The 22,992-nt window shown below is 38.7% G+C and overlaps 1 protein-coding gene across 3 annotated transcripts in view; it reads left to right on the top strand.

Annotated features, from left to right (window-relative positions):
• The window catches only part of Man1a2 (mannosidase alpha class 1A member 2), a 139,706-nt gene that overhangs the window by 96,367 nt on the left and 20,347 nt on the right, over positions 1-22,992 (top strand). For all 3 annotated transcript variants that reach the window (XM_057793129.1, XM_057793128.1, XM_057793130.1), the window contains exons 11-12: positions 3,771-3,943; positions 6,245-6,360. In XM_057793129.1, the coding sequence (XP_057649112.1) occupies positions 3,771-3,943; positions 6,245-6,360 (289 nt within the window). The remainder of the gene's footprint in view (positions 1-3,770; positions 3,944-6,244; positions 6,361-22,992) is intronic.

The following is a 22,992-nucleotide window of genomic DNA, read 5'->3' as shown; positions in this document are numbered from 1 at the left end:
TTTACCTGTGGGTATAAGGACAGATGTTTACAGATTGTTGTTAGGGATTATACTGGTTTAGTAAATTAGTGGTTGTAGATTCTCCTCCAGTAACCATGATTTCGGTAGCACCTAGTGGTTAGCTAGGTTTCCAGTACAAGAAGGCATGGTACCCTTCTTGTTGAGTGGAGCTTAAGTCCAATTGGAGAGCATGTATTATGACCAGGGTATTTGTGCTTTTCCTCACCTGTAGTGTTACTGTGCCATGGTGGTTGTGTTTTCTTAATCATAACTATTCTGGCTAGGGTGAGACAGAGTCCCAAAGTGATGTCCTTAATTTCCATTTCCTTAATGGCTAAAAAAAAAACAATATTTGGCCATGTGTGTGCTTTCTTTTGAGATGTGTCTGTTCATTTTATTAGCCCATTTATCAATTATCAGTTTTATGGTTTGGGCTTTGTAGTTTTTTATATATGCTTGTTGTCAACCTCCTAGCTGAGGTATTACTGGCAGAGATTTTCTCCCATTCTGTTTGCTCTACTGATAGTTTGCCTTGCTGTGCAGAAACTTCTTAGTTTCATGTAGTCCTGTTTGTTTCCTCTTGGGACTATCTCCTGTACTATTGGAGTCCTGTTCAGAAAGTTCTTGTTTCTGTACTTGAAACTTCACATATATTCCCTGCTTTTCCACCAGCAATTTCAGGGGTTCAGGTTTGGAGTTAACACCTTTGGTGTTCTGGGATGAGTGAAAGCTGGGCTAAAGTTTATTTTTCTCTGGGTAGACATTCAGTTTTGCCAGCAGTTTTTGCTGTAATTTTCAGGAAAATGGGTAGATCTGGAAAGTAAGGTGACCCAGTCTCAGAAATATGAAAATCACATAGTTTTGCTCATATGCAGATGTTGTAATAGGAGCAGCGGGGCTGCTTCCCGCCGCCCGGCTAGCTTTAGCTTTACCCGAAATAATTACACGGAAACTGTATTCTTTTAAACACTGCCTGGCCCATTAGTTATAACTTCTTATTGGCTAGCTCTTACATATTGTTCTAACCCATTTCTAATATCTTTGTAGCCCCACGAGGTGGCTTACCAGGGAGGATCTTAACCTGCGTCTGTGTCCGGCGGGAGGATCATGGCGACTGCCTGACTCGGCTTCTTTCTCCCAGCATTCTGTTCTGTCTACTCTGCCTACCTAATTTTCTGTCCTATCAGGCCAAGCAGTTTTCTTTATTAGTTAACCAATGAAAGCAACAGATAAGATACAAGACCCACCCCCATCATGCAGATATAACTTTTAGTGTTTGCATGTATATAAGTAAGGGGTTGTGAGAGTGGGGAGAGATTAGGAAACTAGGTAGACAGGAGGGGAATAGGTGGTGTTGAGGGGTGGGTCATGTGACATTTGTGACATGAATGTGGGAGGGAGGGTACAAGGTAGGGAATATGAAAGAGGGTGGAATAGGGAAAAAATGTGGGAGAGAAACAACAAATTTTGTTTGAAAACACCGTAATGGAACCCAGTTTTTTTGTAAGCTAATAAAAATGTAAAAGGTGAAACTAACATTAGTGAGACATTGAGGACTAGCATAGATATTTGCCAATGGGCAGTTGAGCTTTTGTCATGAAGATTTTGACTACAAATGGTTAGGTCTAAACACCAAATTTATAGTAGCAAGTATACTAAGAATAAGGCATGCCATAGTTACTGGGACTACTTATTCCCTTAAGCAGGGGCACCTTATATGCGGACTGCTATGCTAGATGTGTGCAGGTTAAATAGAGTGTCACGGCTCTGCCTTTGAGACACCCATGGAATTCCAGAGGACTGGCAAGAACCTTAGTATTCCTGACAGTCGTGTTTCTGATAGCACTGTTGAGCAGTCTCATATTTTGAGTGTCAGTTTTATTTAGCAAGTTGAACCTGTGGCCCTCTTTGTCATGGTATCCCCAGAAGCTCCCTGTTTGATTTGTGCCTTGTACTTTCAAGTCTTTCACTGGTTTTAATTATCTTTGTTGTCAGCTTAGATCCTTGGATTAGAAAGTACAATCCTAGTTTTTCAAGCTGGATGGTTATTCTATACTCTACTGCATTTTCTTATGGCTCTAAGTTTCATTTAAAAATTTCATCTCAATGCTTATGGCGTTGGACTTTTAAAAAATAGTTTTGTTTATTTATTCTTAACAGAGTTTCATTATGTACCAAGAATGGCCTTGAGTTCAGAGTCTGTTTCATATAGTACTAGAAATTACTAGCAAGAATGGTCAGACATGAAAAAGAAATGAAAGACATTCAGATCAGACAGGAAGAAGAAAAATCATCCTGATTTCCACATGGGGTGATATGTAGGTAGGAAATCCTAATGAAAACTGCACACACACACACACACACACACACACACAAAACCCTGCTAGAATGACTTAATCCAGTGCAGTGATAGGATAAAAGTCAATGTACAAAAATCAGTTTTATTCTTTATGCTAATCACAGTCTGTTGGAGGGAACAATCAGAAAAAGAACCCTCTTTATGATAATGTAAAATGATAAAATAACTGGAGCTGGGGAGAGAGAGCTCTTTATTGTCCAGCCTTGAGGATCAGAGTTTCTAGCACCCACTTAAAAGCCAGACCTGGGCCTGGGTGTTTCTTTAACCCCAAGACTGACAAGTGGAGACAGAAGGATGGCTGGGGCCCGGTGAATGCAAGCCTTGCTGCAACACTGCAAAGCCTACATTCAGCAGGAGTCTACTCAGAGGAACTCAATAGGAGTGATGGAAGGGGTGCCTGATGCCGTCCTCTCCTTGCCTCCACTTGCAGTGTCTGCACACTCACACCTGTGTGCATTCTCCTCCATGCCCCCACAATAGTAACAATACTTTATGAATTGATTTAACCAAAGAGAAAAATTGTATGCTGAAAATTACAAAATATTGATGAAATGACTGAAGACACAAGTAAAGGGACAGGTAGTATCTGTGTTCATGGATTGCATTTGTTTCTAGGGTACTGCTTAGCTCTTGATAGAGTCAGAGTTAGCCCCATATTGATGTGTTGATGCATATTGCACTGAGAGATACTTCGTGCCAGAGCATACAAATATTTATAATTCTGTTGGAAGGAAAATGTGGTTCTTTTGAAACCAGTTCTTTTGAAACCACTTTTGTAAAACAGTAACAATAAAAATAACGAAAGTTACTTCAGGACTGGGGTGTAGCTCACCCTAATATGTGAGAGACTCTGGGTGCTGTGGGATAATGCTTTTGTATGAGGTAAAGATTTGTCACTCATATTAGTTTAATAAAATGCTGATTGACCAATAGCCAGGCAAGAAGTATGGGTGTGACGACCAGACTAGGAGAATTTTGGGAAGAGGAAAGGCTCAGTTTGCAGTCACTACCCTGATGCAGAGGAAGTAAGATGAAAATGCTGCACTGAGGAAAGGTACTAAGCCACATGGCTAAACATAGATAAGAATTATGGGTTAGTTTAGGTCTTAAGAGCTAGTTAATAATAAGCCTGAGTTAATAGGCCAAACAGTTTATAAGTAATATAAATCTCTGTGTGTTTTTTTGGTACTGAATGGCAGCTGGACCAGGCAAGATAGAAATGTCCATCTATATCTGTGTTTTTAACACCAAATAAATAAATAAATATTAAAACAGTAGGAGGCAAAAAAAAAAAACCCACAAAAGATAAAGATTACTTCATACTTCTTCCTTTTAGAGAGAACAGTAGGTATTCCTTAAAACACACATATTATGTCGCTTTTTTTTTTTTTTTTTTTTTGACACATTACAGCATTAAAACTAGGTCCTGAGTCCTTCAAGTTTGATGGTGCAGTGGAAGCTGTGGCTGTGCGGCAAGCTGAGAAGTATTACATCCTCCGTCCAGAAGTAATTGAAACCTATTGGTATCTGTGGCGTTTCACCCACGACCCAAGATACAGGCAGTGGGGCTGGGAAGCAGCACTGGTAAGTACACTCACTTCTCCTGTTGTCTCAGCTGACTGGGCAGGGCTGCCCCTGAACCATGTTATCCTCATCCCGGTTACTTAGTTTCAAGAAACGTACGTTTTCCTTTCTCTGGGGAAGAAACTGTTTTCAGTTTGTTTGTTGAGCAGTACAAACGAGCCGTAGACTCCTGTCTGCACTCTATCAGTATTTTCATAGCCGCATGCGCTCGCTATTCTAGTAAGCAACTACCAGGTGTTATTTAAAAGGCAGTCTCCCAATGCTGTTACAGAATAAGCCATATTATTTTTATTATATCTTTTTAATGTTTAACCACTGAAGAAAAAAGTATTGTCATATTAACCCAGATTCATAGCATGGGATGATGATTCTCTTTCATTTTACCTTGTATTCTAATAATTCCTGTGTGGACCAGTAAATTGTTTTTAGAAATAGGTTAAAAGACAAAATGTGGCATATACACATAGAAGGAGAGAGAGAGAGAAAGAGAGAGACAGACAGACAGACAGACAGACAGACAGACAGACAGAGAAAGTATTCGGAAGCAGGAATTTGTTATGGTTAGTAGTAAAGGAAGCAGTCCATTTACTCTTCAGTAGTCAACATTCACATTGAGTGTGGTAGTACCTGCTTTTATAATCCTTTAGAAGGCTAAGGTAGGAGCTGTCATAAGTATGAAACTAGACTGGACTACTAAGCCCAAAGCTTGCCTGGGCCTAAAATGTTCTGTTATGATGATGAGCTAGTCTTTAAAACAAACAAAAACATTTATTTATTATTTGTATATACCCCATGAGTGTGCATTCCTCTGGAGGGCAGAAGGGGTGGCGGATCCTCTGGAACTGGAATTACAGGTGATTCTGGGCCCTCTGATGTAGGTGCTGGGAACAAAACAAAAAAAACAAAAAAAACAAAAAAAAAAAAAAAAAAAAAGAAGAAGAAGAAAAGAAAAAAGGGAAAGAACTTGGTTAAGCACTTTTCGTTGTTAGCTAGCTTTTCCGGTAGAAGAGAAGGCCAGGCGAGTAGAGCAGGCAGCAAGAGCAGGAAGACTCTACAGCAGCAGTGGTGAGTAAAGTACTGCGCCTTCATTGCACAGTGCTCGGTGTTAGACAGAGGAGCCAAAGAAAGAGCCTCGAGTGCTTTCGGCTTTTCCTGAACAGTTCAGCTCTGAAGTGTGCCATCTGTACCAGAGAGATATTCGGTGGCTTTGACTTAAAAGTAGAGTTGTAAGTAGATTGTTTTTGATTTAATACATTTGATTTATGCATGTTCAAGGACACACAAAAAATATACAATAAGTATTTTAAATTCTAGTCAAGTATTAGAATATAGTAGTTAAGAGAGAACAAACTGCTCAGCTCAATTTTTCCATCTGAAAAGTAGAGCTGTTAACCTCCTAGGATTATGAAATTTAAATGCCAGAGCATATGAAGCTCTTCGAATGGCCTTCAACAGATTGTTAACTCTTAAATAGTAGCCATTATTGTTTAGGCTTGTAGGTGTGCATTTCCTGCTACTTCTCACCACCTATGGTGCCTAACTAATTAGACTTGGGGATACAGTATCTCAGAATAGAGTATGGTTACAATAAATATCTCCTGTTACCACTACTGTATAAAGCTCCTAAATTTTTAGGATATTTGAATTAGTATTTGTTCTTAGAAGTGGTCATTGAAATTTATTGTGTGTGTGTGTGTGTGTACTCATGCATGTGTGTGTGGAGTTCAGACGTGTACCATTGCACTTTGCTTTTTTCATGAATTCTGGAGAGCTGAATTCAGGTCCTCACTTTCCAGGACAGGTGCTTTATTAGCCATTTCCTCTACCCCTAATTACAAGCTAGCTTCTATCTTTGTGCCAGACAACTCCCTAATTCAGAAAGAATAGGTCAAATTTGGCATTTAAGTCAGGAAAACATAAGCTTATTGTAGAGAAATTATAGTATTAGAGAGGGAAAGACATCCCATTGTAAGTTTGTTTTTCCAGTATGAGAATATTTCTATTCAATAACATTATGCTTAGACTTAATATATTATCAGTTTGATCAGTTTTCTTACAGATTTATATGAGCGTTTGTTTTTCTTTTTGATAGAGACAGGGTCTCACTATATAGCCCTGACTGTCCTAGAACTCACTTTGTAGAAGACCAGACTGGCTTCGAACTCACAGAGGTCCATCTGTCTGCTTCCCAGCAAGGCCATTATGCCTATCCTTTCTGTGAACTTTTGAATGCAGTCTTTCAATTTGTCCTTCAGAATTGAATTCCACAAAATTAATTGTCCTCTCTGCTTTCCTTCACAGGCTATTGAAAAGTATTGCCGAGTCAGTGGTGGGTTTTCCGGAGTCAAGGATGTGTACTCCCTCACTCCGACGCACGATGATGTGCAGCAGAGCTTCTTTCTTGCTGAGACTTTAAAGTAAGCATATACGCAAAAGTGATTTTAAGATATAAGAAGATAAAAACTGTTTCTGTTACTATAATGTTACTATTCAGGAATATATTGGGTAATGTTGAAATCAAATTAATCATATCATTCAACTCAAGTAATTAGTTCTTCATGGTGACAACTTTTAAAATCCAGTCTTTCTGAAATGTAGTGTTCTCTGTAATCACGCTTTAGCAGCAGCACACCAGAACCACTTTGTCCCCATGTGACTGTGATGTGGTACTCACTGGTCCTCTGCCCTTCCTCTTCCTCTCTAGGCTCTGGTTGCTACTGTTATCCCCCTATTTGGTCACCCTTCTTACATTTCACATATGTACGAGATCATACAGTTACTTGTTTTTCTGTGCCTGGCATCTTTCCCTGGACATAATAATTTTTAGATCCACCCAGGCTGATAGAAATGACAAATTTTCATTATTTTTAATGGATGAATAATACTCCACTGTAGATATGTGCCACATATTTATCTGTTCATTAACACTTTTGTAGAGTAGTGTTGCTGTATAATTGCTAAATAATCAAATTGTGGCTATATGTTACGTGGACTGTACTTAATGCAAGAGTTTTTATGTAGTTGGGTTGGTAAATATTAAGCCCTGTCTCTGAGAATGACTGTAAGGTAGTTCTCTTCTGGTGGTGCAGATCTCTAATCCTAAAACTCTAGAGATAAGATGTAACAGGCTTTTTCTTTTGGGCTACCAACCAGCTCATGACTTCTTATTAGTTATGAATACTCCACCTAGCTTAGGCTTTTTTCTGGCTAGCTCTCTTTAACTTTAACCTGTTTCTCTCCATCTACCTTCTGCCTCTGGGCTTTTTAGCTTTCTTTCCTTCTGTATATCATGCTTTCACTGCTTTTCACATCTGGCTGGTGGCTGCCTGGAATCTGGCTCTAGCCATGTCCCTCTTTTTCCCCTCCTTCTCTCCTTCTCTCTTCTCTCCTTTCTCCTACTTACTCTCTCTGCCCACCAGCCTGTCTGTCCTCCTCTCCTGCCTAGCGACTGTCCGTTTGGCTTTTTATTGCACCAGTCAGCTACCTTAGGCAGGCAAGGGGAAACAAATGCAGCACATTTTTACAGAATTAAATAAATGTAGTACAAACAAATATAACACATCTTAACATTGTTGTTAACAAAGGCAGCAAAAACAAATGTAACTCATCTTTGCCTAGTTAAATTAATATTCTACAATAAGAAGACCTGAGCATTGCCAACCCTGGGCCATCCTGAGCTATATACACATGTACATATATAGCAAGACTTTGGCTCAAAAAATAATAATAAAAAATCAGAGGAAGGGGGTGGTTAGTACCTTTATGTGAGATATTGTGTTCCTGCCCTTTTATGTACTTTATAATCACTTAGAAAACTTCTTAAAGCATAGATACAATGGTCCATAACTACAAAGCTTTTGTAGGCTGAGGTAGAGCCAGGCAGTATGATGATCTTCTTTGGATCCAGCTGAGTTCAGAATACATCTCTTAGGAATGATCATATATGTTTCAGTGGTACTAAATGATAATGTAGCTATCATCAACCATTCTTCCCATAAGGTTTTATATAAAGATACATGTAAATAAAAAAAGACAAGTTTGGAGCTTATACTCAAAAGCCCAGGTGGAGCTCTGTAAATAGGCCTGGAGTGGGGGCAGGGGGTTATTAATTACATATGTATGCTTTCTTAAAGGCATGCAAAACAATTATGTCTTTATATCACCAGTAGCCGAATTTCATGTTTATGTTTCTTGTGTATTACACATGGATGATTTAAAAACACGTCTTTTGCCTAGCACATGTTTACTGCCCATCATCACTCAGCCACTGGGATGCACAAAGGACATGTGTCCTGCTGTACTCTGATGTAAATAGGGTTCACTTACGTCTGGTATGTTAGAGCGGAACCGTGGGTTATCATATTCATCCATATTGAATTTTTCTTTTATGAATACTAGTCTTAATGTTTTCCAATGTTTTTTAGTCTCTAAATTAGTGCTGTTTCTGCTTTTCCTTTTAATACATCAGTATGCTGTGTGCTTCTCTTTTCTTGTTGCTTCGTTCTACTCCTTTCCATGTCTTCATTATTCCAGATAGCTCAGAACGTCTGCCCTGGCCATGAGTTTCCCACCTCTGGGTCTTCCTTGTGTCTGTATGTCCTGTGTACTTAGGCCTGTACCTGTATCAAATAGTTGTAAGAGCACTGGACCTTAAGACAGAGTGACAGCTTTAGTTATTCAGTGATGTATCCTGGCTAAATGAACATTCACAGTAAATTTTTGTGCTTTACATGTAAAGCTGTGGAATTTGACACAGGTTGTGGTAGAGCTTCCCTTTCTCTTCCTCCCTAGCTCCTACATGACACACACACACACACACACACACACACACACACACACACACACACACACACTACTGGGTATCAAACCCAGAGCCTTGTTAACACAGGTTTGGCAAACATTCGACTCTGATCTATATCCTCAGCCCTTTGCCCCTTGTTTCTCTTGCTACCTCTCATCAAAGCCATCTCGGTTTGCCTTTCCATATACACATACATACACGTAGTTTTCCTCATTTAAAAACAACACTGTTCTCTGGATAATTTGAGGGTTAGTTACCAGCATTTGGTATTTCAGCCTAGCTTTCAAGAATGGATGGATCTGGATATGAGGGAGGTGGGGAGGAACTGGTAGGAGTGGAGGGAGGGAAACTGTAATTAGAGTATATTATGTGATGGGAAATTTTTTTCAATAAAAATGAAAAAATATTTAAATAAGAAGAAAAGGTTATTCTACATGGTCACAATTCAGTTTTCATATTCAGAAGATTTAACAGTCATACAGTTCTGTGGTATGACATATATTCCATCTAAATTTTTCTTCTATTATTTCAAAAAATATTTTAGGTTTTTTTAAATCTCAGTTTAAGATACAGTTTTACTGTATTTAGTTCTCATTTCTTTCTCTTTTTGTTTTGTTTTGTTTGTTTCTAGAGACAGGGTTTCTCTATAGCTTTGGAACCTGTCCTGGAACTTGCTCTGTAGACCAGGCTGGTCTTGAACTCATAGATATCCACCTGCCTCTGCCTCTGCCTCCTGAGCACTGGGATTAAGGGCATGTGCCACAACCACCACTGGGCTAGTTTTCATATCTCTTTAGTCACCTTTAATGTGTGTGTGTGTGTGTGTGTGTGTGTGTGTGTATAAGAAAACCTTTCCAGACAGATTTTAGTCTTTTGCAAAATTAACACGTTTTTATGTATTTGGATTAGTTTCTATGAAGATTATTCCTCAATTATTTTCCAGATTATTTTCTAATTGTTGGGTTTCACTTAAGTATTTTTTTGATTAATATTATAAATGATGTTTGTTCCTCATCCTGCTCTGTAAAGAGGTCATGATAGCAATTCAGTTATCATTGGTGCTTTGGGGTTAGCACATAGGTTGGTCCTAAGATTGTATAATAATAAGCTATCTGAGGAGAGATCTTTTTGCAGCAGTCTTTCTAGGCTTACCAGCATCCTTTGCCTGAATCAGATGTGACAGTAGAGACAATAGAAGATGCTAGTTGTGGTTTCTTTTATGCTTCTCAGAAGCTACAATGGCCTTCTCTCTCTTTTGCTTCAGCTCTCATCCTTGCTGGTGGGAATGCAAACTTTTACAACCACTTTGGAAATCAGTGTGGCAGTCTCTCAGGAAACTGGGAGTCAACCTACCTCAGAATCTAGCAATTCCACTCTTGGGAATATACCCAAGAGTTGCCCAATCATATTACAAAAGCATTTGTTCAACTATGTTCATAGCAGCACTATTTGTAATAGCCAGAACCTGGAAACAACCTAGGTGTCCCTCAATGGAAGAATGGATAAAGAAGGTGTGGCACATATACACATTAGAATTCTACTCAGCTGTAAAAACAATGACACCTTGAATTTTGCATGCAAATGGATGGAAATAGAAAACACTTTACTGAGTGAGATAACCCAGACCCAAAAAGATGAATATGGTATGTACTCACTCATTAGTGGATTGTAGTCATAAACAAAAGACATTGAGCCTATAGTTCACGATCCTAGAGAAACTAAATAAGAAGGTGAACCCAAAGAAAAACATATATTTATCCTCCTGGATATTGGAAGTAGATAAGATTGCTGGGCAAAAGTTGGGAGCATGGGGGTCGGGGTGGGGGGAAGAGGAGATGGGGAGAGAGAAGGGAGAAGGGGAGGATTGAGGGGAACTTGGGGGAATGGGATGGTTGAGATGGAGGAAGGATGGATGTGGGAACAGGGAAGAAGACAGCAGTTAGTGTTTTAACTACTACAGGTGGCAACTGATTGACATGGCAGTGACATAGTGAATTAAGGGCCATTTTACCTTTCGTATTTCCCCATGGAAGCTGTCCTGTGAATTAACTTGTGATGGCTTTTTTCCCTGAAAATTCAAAGGGCTCTATGCTGTTTTGTTTTCTTCAGTAGTCCTACATTATTTATTATGTGTGTTGATGGTTTAACAGAAGACCGTATAATCATCAGTATTATCAGTTAAAGTCAGTAGATCCTTTAACACTTCTTTTCTTAAAATTCTCATACTCTATGAATATAAAATACATTCAGTATGTCAACAAACCCCACATATATTAATTTTTATAAGAGAGCCATTAACAAAATATAGTCTTTTGAAGGAAAAATAGTTGTTTAACTTGAAAACCATGAAGGAGCTGTAATGGAAGTGGGGTATTTTAACCAGAGTTGATGCTGAAATCAGATGAATTGGTGTTTGGGATCAGCCATGAAATTGTACATGGAGGTTTCTCTTCCACCTGGCAGTTCCTGAATAACCACTCAGAGGCTTAATATTACTTACAAATGTTGGCCAGTGGCTCAGATTTATTACTAGCTAGCTCTACATTAAATTAACCCATTTCTATTAATCTATGTATTGCCACGTGGCCGTGGTATTACCTTATTTTCTACATGGCTTGCTTCCTGAGCGGCTGACTGGCATCTCCTAGCCTCTGCCCTTCTTCACCTCTATCTCTGCTTGGATTTCCCGCCCTCCTTGCCATAGGCCAAAGCAGCTTTACTTATCAACCAATGAGGACAACACATATTCACAGTTTACAGGATTCCACAGCACGAAGCTGATGGTGGAATATCGTGCTGGGGTTACCAGTCTGATATTGAGTGGTTCAGTGCAGGGAGATTCAGTAAGAAGGGGAAAAAAAAGATAGAGTTAACATTCCCAGTGTGGGTAATTATGAAGATTGTGATAAGAGTTTAAGAAGAAATACAAAAATATAAAAATACAAAAATATAAAAAAAATAATTACTTTTAATAAATATTTTGAAGAGGCAGTTCAAAAGAGAATTTCCATAGACTGAGAATGAAGAATAAGAAGGTATCTGTATAATCCTTTAAAGTTGTCTTTACCTAACAAGTTATTTCAGTTCAGTTTGGCCAACTAAACACAATTTATTTATTTATACTTTCTTGAAAGCCATTAAAATGACTAAATGACTGTAGAACACTAGCTAGTGAGGTAATAGAGGGCAGAGACAACTTCTGACAATATATGTTTAAAAGACAAAGCAGAGCAGAGAAAGCTAAGTAACTGTATTGGGGGAGTAAATTTGAACAAGCAGATGAATTGATAAATGATGGGCACTTTCAAAAATTGAAAGTGGGGGTAGGGAATGTTTATATGGGAATATTAGACTCTTATTTCCACCCTGCCTAATCTCTGTCCATCTGAATGGAAGAAGATTTCTGATGAGAGAAACCTCAGCTATAGAGGCTCTGGACTTTGAGGCAATAGGCACTGTTAAAAAGACTTCCTTTGGGGAAGTTCATTAGCTCATAGGAAAAAAAAACCTTGATACTGACACATGAGATTCCTCATCAGGACAAAATAACAATGTCCTCACCCACTGCCCAGAGTCAAAGTCCTAGTAAACACCAGCCTGCCTACTGCTTCTAATCAGCCTTTCAGTGTCTTGCTTTCAACTGTTAATTAGCAGCTCTGGTTTAGGAATATTTGTCATACTGTAAGATGGTGTGTTTTTTCTCAATCCTTTATTCTGCGGTAATGTCTGTCTTTGAAGTTGAGATGTTTTTCTTGTATGCAGCAGAAGGATGGATCTCGTTTTCGTATCTATTCTGTTAGCCTTTGTTTTTTTATAGGCAAATTTAGAACATTGATATTAATGACCAGTGATTGTTAGTTCCTGTTATTTTTTGGTTTTGTTGGTGGTGATGAGTTAGGCTTTCATTGAATTGCAGCTCAGTTAACATTTATTTGGATATTTGATAGAAAAAACATACACATTGAGGTTACCTCTCAACCAGTTTTTCTGAGTTCATATATATCCAGCATCAAGGAGCTAAGAGAAATCAGAGGTTAGTGGGAAAACATCTTCTTACTAAATTTATTGTTAAAGGAAGCAAGGCAGCAAAGTTATTGGCAAATTTGCTCTGTTGTGTCTGCTGCCACTGATAATAAAGTCAGTCTCCGGGGCAACAAGTTTGTAAGTCTCCATGTCTAAAAGTCAGTCTTCTAGTATTTGAATCTCAAGCGCTTTAAATAAATTCACCAGAATGAGTCGTTTAACTCTTTCCGAGAGGTTAAGAGTACAGGTTACAATGCTAACTGAAGTTACTGGGAAACACTGGGGTGACACTCTCAGAGTTTCCCCACCCTTTAAATTGTTGCTCCCTGCTGGGGCCATTGCTTTCACTTCTTTGCTCTTGAATTAGATTTTCACTCTGGGTTTGTTTCTTTTTTTTTAAGTCTAAATCATCAAAGTATAGAAAAGATGTAAAATGTGAAGCACTTTATCTAACAGGTTCTTATTGCTAAGTGCCTGGTCTGTGTTGGCTGTTGTTTCCATGCAGCAGTGTGTCGAAGTCGGTGCCATGGAGAGTAGTCCTGTAGTCATTTTATCCTAACGTCTCTCCTCCACTCTTCCTAACTTACAGTTGCTGTATTGATAGCCTGCTTATGAAGACATGCCATGCGTGCCATCTGTATCCCCATTATTTGCTTTCCTACCTCTGCTCTGTCTTATTTGCAGTGTTCCTTCATAATACAGATATGTTGACTTTATTTGGTTCTACCAGCAGAATTAAGTTTCACAACCAAGGGTCTCCTGAATTCCTCTCTTCTATAGTCTACCACATGGCACTCAGTAAAACGAGTGTTGAATCTGTTCAATAAGTCTGTGCTCTGTTATGTGAGGTAGGAGTTGAGTGTTTGCATGTCTGGTTACTTACATAATTTTTAAAAAGATTCATTCATTTGTTTGTTTGTTTATGTGCATTGGTGGTTTGCCTGTGTGTATGTCTGTGTGAAGGTACTGGATCCCCTAGAACTGGAGTTAAAGACAGTTGTTAGCTGCCATCTTTTTTGCAGAGGACCCAGGTTTTGGGAATTGAACCTGGGTCCTCTGGAAGAGCAGCCAATGGTCTTAACCACTGAGCCATCTCTTCAGCCCCCACTTACATAATTTTTAATTGTGTGATTTTATCACTTCCAATTATACTTTTAAGATATTATCTGATTGTTTTGGCTCCTATTTTAAGTTCTTTTATACCCTCTTTTAAACCTACTTTTCTCTATAGTACCTGCCTTTTAACATAACATATTTTCTTTTTTGTTGTTTTGTTTTTGTTTATTTGTTTTTCAAAAGAGGGTTTCTTTATGTGCCCTTAACTGTCCTAGGACTTGCTCTGTAGACCAGACTGACCTCGAACTCAAAAAGATTCTGCTTCTGCCTCCCGAGTGCTGGGATTTAAGGCATGCATATGCCATCACATACAGCTTATAAAATAATTTTCTAAACATTATCAAATTAGAATATAAATTCCCTGGAATAGATAAGATTTTTCTATATTTTGTTTATTATTTTATACACTGAGGCTTGAACGTACAGCTTTAATATTTAATCTATTCCAGATGAAGACCTGAGTCACTTGACTTCCAGGGGACAGCTGAAAACAACGTCAGCTATTGTTATAAGGTCTTACAAAAGCAGGAGTAGCATTAAGAGGACAGTAGTCATGTCTTTCCCTTGTTGTGGGGAGAGGGCCCACTTGTTTGTTCCAGCCACCTGGCTAGATTAGCTCCGAAATAACCACACAGAAGTTGTATTCATTAAAACACTGCTTGGCCCATTAGCTGTAGTTTCTTATTGGCTAATTCTTCGATTTAACCCATTTCTATTAATCTGTGTACTGCGACATCACTGTGGCTTACCGGGAAAGATTCTAACCGGCGTCCGTCTCAGGCGGATGATCCATGGCTTCTCTGACTCTGCTTTCCTCCACCCAGCATTCAGTTCTGTCTCCCTACCTACCTAAGTTCTGCCCTATCACCAGGCCCAAAGCAGTTTCTTTATTCATTAACCAATGTAAGCAACACATAGAAAGAAGGTCCTCCTACACTATTTCCACTTTTCTGTTTAAACAGAAAGGAAGGCTTTTATAACAAAACAGGTATCAAGCAAGAACTACAGTTACCATATTTATCTCTACTTTATCTTTTATCATCACTGAGGAAAACTATAATAATAACTATTCTTCAACTCCATCAAAGACTCCAGAAGGATATATTACCTAAATAAACAGTAAGTGCATTGTAAGCAACTTCTAAAACTCTAGAAATGACAGAGACATCTCACTGCCTGGACAGTCACCCAAAGTTTTTCTGTACTGTTGGGGCAGCCATCTTCAGCCTACAGGCCCATAGTATCCAGCAACCCTTTCCATGAAGCAGGAAATTTCAAAGGCAGTTCAATCACTTTCTTCTGTGTCCTGCAGAATGTCTCGCAGACTCTTTCATGAAGCAGGAACCCCGAAGGATCATCTCACTTTTAGGCAAGTTCAGCAGTCATCTTTTTGTGGGTACTGCGTGTCTAATCAAGCAGTCCAGGCAAGAGCAGTTTCTTGCCCACATGGCTAGCAAACTCCATAAGAAGCCTCTTCAATGCCCATCTTCCTCTTGAAGTAGCTGGTGCTGCCAGGAGCGAATATGTCTCTCTGTCGTGAAAAGTCCTAAATTTTTAAAACATTTAAATGCCATATTCTGAAGGTCTCTGAAAGATTTGAAGAATACCTATTTAACTGAAATATATCTCTATACATCTAGAAAATCTAACTAACATGACTACAAGCTTGACTATTATAGATGATTATTTATTAACAATCTATATTTCTTAATTATACATTACATTTTAAATGAACTACACAAACACAACACCTTAATCGAAGGCAGAAATATACATATAACAAGATTGACCTTAAATTTGTATTAATAAACCAAGATCCATACCAATGTAAATTACTCATATCTATATCATATCCCCCTTTAAATGTGAATAAACATTTATAGACAATATTTGGGAATATGGACGTAGTTTTTTTCTCTCCAAACTGTTTCCTACTGTTAATCAGGTCTTTCATGGTGTATCCTGTTTGCTAGGTTCATCTCAGTTACCAGTTGGGCAAAGTAATTTTTTTCTCTCTCTTTTATTTATTCATGTACTTTATTTTTTTAATTAATTTATTTATTTATTAAAGATTTCTGTCTCTTCCCCGCCACCGCCTCCCATATCCCTCCCCCAATCAACTCCCCCTCTCTCATCAGCTCTAAGAGCAGTCAGAGTTCCCTGCCCTGTGGGGAGTCCAAGGACCTCCCACCTCCTTCCAGGTCTATTAAGGTGAACATCCAAACAGCCTAGGCTCCCACAAAGCCAGTATGTGCAGTAGGATCAAAACCCAGTGCCATTGTTCTTGACTTCTCAGCAGTCCTCATTGTCCACTATGTTCAGTGAGTCCGGTTTTATCCCATGCTTTTTCAGACCCAGTCCAGCTGGCCTTGGTGAGTACCCGAAAGGACATCCCCATTGTCTCAGTATGTGGGTGCACCCCTCATGGCCCTGAGTTCCTTGCTCGTGCTCTCTCTCCTTCTGTTCCTGGTTTGGACCTTGGGGTTGTAGTCTGGTGCTCCAATGTGGGACTCTGTCTCTATCTCCTTTCATCGCCTGATGAAGGTTAATATCCAGGAGGATGTCTATATGTTTTTCTTTGGGTTCACCTTCTTATTTAGCTTCTCTAGGATCACGAATTATAGGCTCAATGTCCTTTATTTATGGCTAGAAACCAAATATGAGTGAGTACATCCCATGTTCCTCTTTTTGGGTCTGGCTTACCTCACTCAGGATAGTGTTTTCTATTTCTGTCCATTTGCATGCAAAATTCAAGAAGTCATTGTTTTTTACTGCTGAGTAGTACTCTAATATGTATATATTCCATACTTTCTTCATCCATTCTTCCATTGAAGGGCATCTCGGTTGTTTCCAGGTTCTGGCTATTACAAACAATGCTGCTATGAACATAGTTGAACATATACTTTTGTTGTATGATAGGGCATTTCTTGGGTATATTCCCAAGAGTGGTATTGCTGGGTCCAGGGGTAGGTTGATCCCAATTTTTCTGAGAAACCGCCACACTGATTTCCAAAGTGGTTGCACAAGTTTGCAGTCCCACCAGCAATGGATGAGGGTACCCCAAATTCTGAAGTCAAGATACCTTTATAATATACATGCTGGTTTAGCTTAGCAGCCCATACAATGAAATGTTTCTCTGTACTTAGCTCCTTCACAGTCAAAAAATGTAAATAAAACACAATAATATACAGAATCCAGATTCTCTGTGACTTTTCCATTTTTATGTGGCTTATTATTTTTTTACTCCTTTTAATTTATGTCTGTACTTTGTCTCTTTAAAGACCTTTTTTTAAAACAATTTACTTTTTAACTCTCTATACTCTTTTTCTTCTCTCTCCCAAGCCTATGTACATTTATCCAACACTGACCCATTTATAGGTCTTTTTTATTTGAATCTGTCCTACTATGTATCTGTAATTCTTTTTTCATCAGAAGTGTTTCTTAAAATGCTAAGCAGCTTGGTCTCACTGACCCTGGGTGTTGGCTCTGCCTCTCTCAGGCTTTAAATATGGCTTTAAATACTGTTCACCTCAGCTCTATGACTGCTGGGTGGGATCCATCCTCACCACCTAAACTCTGGGTAACATCATGCAGCATATAACTCCCCCCCCCACACACTTTATTTTGAGTAACAGCTAAATCTGCCACGCAGAGCACTGCACAGCCTAGAAACATGTCTGTATATGGCGGCGGGAATCCGCCATGCTCTCCAGCCTTTGCAAGCCTAGTAGACCTGATCCTGCTGCCTGCCCTGGTGGGGAGTGCTGAACCATGGGCATGATCTCAGCTACTTTCCTCCTGACCCTAAGTGGACACACAAACTCCTGAGCCCACAAATGCCATGGAAATGCTCCATAGTCTGAATTCGTGCTGGCGGCACGGCTCACCAGGAAGCCACATTTTAAAACGCACAACTTTTTTACTGCTATGGCTGTATCAGGAAAATCTCTCTTAAAGGAGCTACGGCACATCACCAGTAAACAGTAAAAAGCTGTGTTAAACTGTTTTTTTTTTCCCCTAGAATTCCTTTTTCAAGCCCTCTCAGGTTTTACATGGACTTAGTTGACCACGTTGGTGCACCAATTGTTATAGGGAGAGGGCCCGCTTGTTTGTTCCAGCTGCTTGGCTAGCTTAGCCCTGAAATAGCCACACAGAAACTGTATTCATTACCTGAAGCTTATACCCACCTACTGGGATGTGGCCTCTTATACTATATACACGGATGCAGAACCTGCGTACATCCCTTTTTCTCCTTCCCCTTGCTTTTTTTTTGCCAACTGCTCATTCGGATTATTTGGATTTGATCTCCATCCACCGTTCAAGTAGAGAATCCTGATTTGTGAATTTACTCCTAAATAAATAACTATCTATTTCTCAAAAAGGGGGGGGATTGGATGGGATAATAGATTGGTATGAGCTTACTCACACTAATAATAATAGTGAGTAATGGAGTGAATACTTGTGAGTTATTATTTATAGACAATTACATTGGTATAGATTCTTATATGTTGATACAAAGTTAAATTATATTGAATATTGTATGCATGCATGCTTCTACCTCTGTTTAAAATATTTTTTATATATTGATATATATTTATCATATTGCAATGTACATTTCAACCTCTGATCAAGATACTTATACATTGTTTACATTTTGAGGTCATTATCTTCATTTATTGCACAGTTGTTTATTGTCTTAGTCTTTAAGTTATATAGGTATTAAGAATTATAGATCAATAGTCATCTATGTTTGTTATAGTTAGACTAATCAGGTTCTTTAGATACATAGAGATTATATTCTGTATAGATAGATAATCTTCAACCACCTCAAAGACCTGTAGGAAATGGCATTTATATAACTTAGAGTTCTGTTGACGTGAGACTCAATTGCTCCTGGCAACACTGATCTATTCTTGAGCGAATGTTGAGCACCGAAGACACTCCACTTGGAGCTTGTTTTCTTCTTGGCAAAACTGGCCCGTGGGCAAAGAAATGTCCATGCCTCAACCACTGACAAAATACATAAGTATCTAGAAATGGATAAGCAGCACTGTCAAATTTTGTCAAGACAGGGTAAGATGGTTTTGAAAAATTTCTTGCCTTTGAAAATGGTCTGTCAGTTATTGTAGGCCTTAGCCAAAGTTGGTTGCTTCAACATTGCAGATGAGACTTTGGGTGATTGCCCAGGTAGCCAGTTGTTTCTGTCATTAGTTGCACATTTTGGAAGTTGCTTGATTGCACTTCATACTTACTCAAGTAATATTATTTTCCTTCTCGGATCTTCGATGGGGTTACTTTCCTCTCATGACATGGCCAAGTTATTTATTATACAAGACTTAAGCTAGTTAGAATGGGATATTTGTTTTTATTGTATTTAATTTTATATTAGGCTTAGAACTCTCTTATTTAAACAAAAGGGGGAGGTGCTGTAGAAAGACCTGCAGCTTGTAATTACCCACCTACTGGGGTGTGGCCTCTTATATATGCGGACGCAGAACCTGCATCAGTCCCCTTTCTCCTTCTGCTTGCTCCTCTTTGCCAACTGCTTGTTTGGATTCTTTGGATTTGATCTTCATCCACCGTTCAAGCAGGGAATCCTGATTTGTGAGTTTACTCCCAAATAAATAACTAGCTTAGTTCTGAGCTAGTGTGGGATTTCTTTTAAGCATCTGTTCATCACTTGTCCAGTCACACTCCCTGGCTGTGGCTTAATGCTAGATTCAAAACCAGTGCTCGCAGTGACTAATAATCAGTAGAAGAATTGATAAAACTGGACGCCGGGATCAACCGTGAAAATCAGGGAGTCATCTGTGGGACTGTTTTCAGTAGAGTTGAAGGTTCAGATGAGCTGAAGAAGGAGTACTAAAATAATATAACTCTTGTTAGAAGTTAAACGTGTAGGAGACCTACAGAAGTGGCTCTAAAGCTGGAGCATGAATCTAAGTCGTCTCAAATGATTCATCCCCAGGACTTCTTACTAATAGGTCTAGAGTGGAGCTTAAGAGTTTGCAGTGCTAGCAAGTTCACAGGTGATTCTCACAGCTGCTGGTCTATAGGGATCACTTTGATAAACCACTGATGCCCGTGCTTTGTTAAAGCATTGGTGGAAGCAATTAAGAATCAAGAAACTACCTGCTGACAGAACAGCTGCCACACCATGATGTCAGGTGACAAAACCATCACTTAACTGCCGTATCCATGTAGGTTAGTCTCCAGTCTCTGGAGTACTGGAACCATGGTTTTCAGTTGTTGATCCTTCTAGCACATGTTACAGTGTTAGATATCTTCACTCTCAAAATTATGTACTTCAGAATACCTTGTCAGTCCCTTTTGCTACAGTAGAGGGAGCTATAACACAAATTGTACTAGGTGACATCAACAAAATCTTTGCCTTTAAACTTTGTCAGTCTTTATTGAAGTATTTTCAGTGAGTGGTTCACTGGCATTTTATTAGATTCTTGAGACTGGATAACCACTACCACGTTTAATCTAGTCATGTTCTGTGTGATGATGTTTTTGTTCAGTGGTAAACCACATACTCCACAGTGGTTCCATGAAATTCTATCATCTGCTGACCATTTTAGTTTGTATTAGTCCTCTGTAATGCTCACACACCGAGGGGAGCACCTGACAGTGTATTTTTCCAAACCCAGCCCCAGGGGTGAGACCCAAGTGTAGAGAATACATCTCCACCTTGGTTTTGCAGTCACTTCTATCCACACCCAAACAGCTCTGCTTTCTGTCACTGTGCATTGCCTGTTTTAGAAACTGATTACTTTGAATCATATGGTATGGGACATTTTATCAGAGTGGTTCATGTTACAGTTATCAGCAGTTCACTCCTTCTCAGTGGTGCTACTTAGTATCCTGCTAGGATATGCACATTGTTTATCTCTTTACTTTTAATGGTCTATTAGATGATTTTAAAATGAATAGGGAAAATGAGTGTTCACCACTTGATTATAGTAATGTCTTTGCACTTACCTTTTTTTTAAATTTAAAATTTTGTCCATAAACTAATTTTATATAATATGCTATTATCAATATATTATCAAGTTGTTTACTATTATTAAATAAAATTTGAAGTGGTTTTAAATGTAAATGCTGGGGTAGTGAAGGAAAGGAACTGAAATAATGCTAACTGGTATGTAAGATGTTAACAGGTAGCATAAATTAGAAATCAGTTTTGTAAAATGAGGGCCAGCTGTAGTGAGGAGCAGCGGGCCATCCGGCTCCCGCACTGGCTAGCTTTACCCGAAATAATTACACGGAAACTGCATTCTTTTAAACACTGCTTGGCCCATTAGTTCTAGCCTCTTATTGGCTAATTCTCACATCTTGATCAACCCACTTCTAATAATCTGTGTAGCACCACGAGCTGGTGGCTTACCAAGGAGATTCTTAACCTGCGTCTGCCTCGGAGAGGAGAATCATTGCAACTGACTGACTCGGCTACTTTCTCTCAGCATTCTGTTCTGTTTACTCGGCCTACCTAATTTTCTGTCCTATTAAAGGGCCAAGGCAGTTTCTTTATTTAACCAATGAAATCAACACAAAACAGAAGACTCTCCCACATCAGCCAGCTTGAGAAATAAATACCTGGAATAGAAGAAAACTTCCTCAGCTTGATAAAGGAACACATAAGAAAAAACAATTAACATCATATTGAAAAGGGTATTTGGTTTCCAAAGATCAATAACAAGACAAAAACATCTGCTTTCTTCATTTCTATTTAGCATTGTACTAGAGATGCTAGTCAGTGCTGTCAGGCAAGAAAAAAGAAACAAAAAGACACCCAGACTAGAAAGGAAGAAATAAGACTGTTTTAAAGAGAGAATGAGATAATCCATATAGAAAAATCCTATAGATCTTACTAAAGAATAACTAAAACTAATGAATGAATTTAGCAAGGCTGAAGATACAGGCTTAGTGTGTTCAAATTAATTGTATATATTAGCAGTGAGCCATAAGAAGTTAAAAATTAATACCACATATAAATAGCATAAAGATATAGAATATTAATGGGCAAATATTGATAAATATTAAAAAACTACACACTGAAAATTAGAATCTTTGCTGAAGGAAGACCTAAATGAATGTCCAAGGTTTTGGAAACTTGATATTTATTCTCCTCAAACTTAATGTGTTGATTATATGACACTCTAGTCAAAATTCTAATAGCCTTTTTTAAAAATAAAAATTGACAGGCTGTTTCTGATTACAGGGATATAGAATAACCAAGAAAAGTTTGAAAAAAAATGAGTTTAGAAGTATAACAGTACTTTTTTATTGCAATGGCCAGCACACAAATAGTGACATGGACACTTATTATTAATTAGGAAAGCTTGGCTATAGCTTAGACTTTTCTCCAACTAACTCTTATAACTTTATTAACCCGTTTTTTAAATATATGTTTTGCCATGCGGCTCGGTTGCCTCTTCTTATTATAGCATGTCCAACTTGCTCTGAGTTTGCTGGTAAAATCGTGTCTAGATTTTTCCTCGCAGTTTGTCTCTCTACCCAGAAGTCCTGCTGTTGTAATAAGGAGTGCGGTAGGCTGCTTCCTGCAGCCCAGCTGCTTGGCTAGTTTATACCCAAAATAACTACATGGAAACTGTATTTGTTTAAACACTGCCTGGCCCATTAGCTCTAGCCTCTTACTGGCTAACTTTCACATCTTGAAGCATTGTGGCATCCATCTTTGACCCACAGGTTAGAATATCTGACAGACTTTTCTGTGATGCAAGACTTTTGAAGGACTGGCCTTCCTCGTCTTGGCAAAGTTTGGCAGTTGCCTTTTCTTGTGTCTTGTTTGTCAAAACTGTCAAGCTGTCAGCAGTCAAGGCAAGGTCAGTTTCTTGCCCAAATGGCTAGCTTTATCATATTGAAAGCAAACTCTGGGGTTCTTTGATGCCCATCATCCTTTTTTGAAGTAAATTGGTGCTGCCAGGTGCAGACATGTCCTAAATTTAAATCCTAAAAGGTACACTTTAAAAAGAAAAAACTGGGGGGAAAAAATCTTTGTAACCTGAAGTTAGGCAAAGATTCCTTATATATGACAGCAGAAGTCTCAAAATTAAAAGCAGTTATTTTTGGAAAGTTATTGTTA

This window comes from Chionomys nivalis, chromosome 18 (assembly GCF_950005125.1).
Source record: "Chionomys nivalis chromosome 18, mChiNiv1.1, whole genome shotgun sequence".
Lineage (NCBI taxonomy): Eukaryota > Metazoa > Chordata > Mammalia > Rodentia > Cricetidae > Chionomys > Chionomys nivalis.
This window is presented reverse-complemented; position numbering and strand designations above follow the sequence as displayed.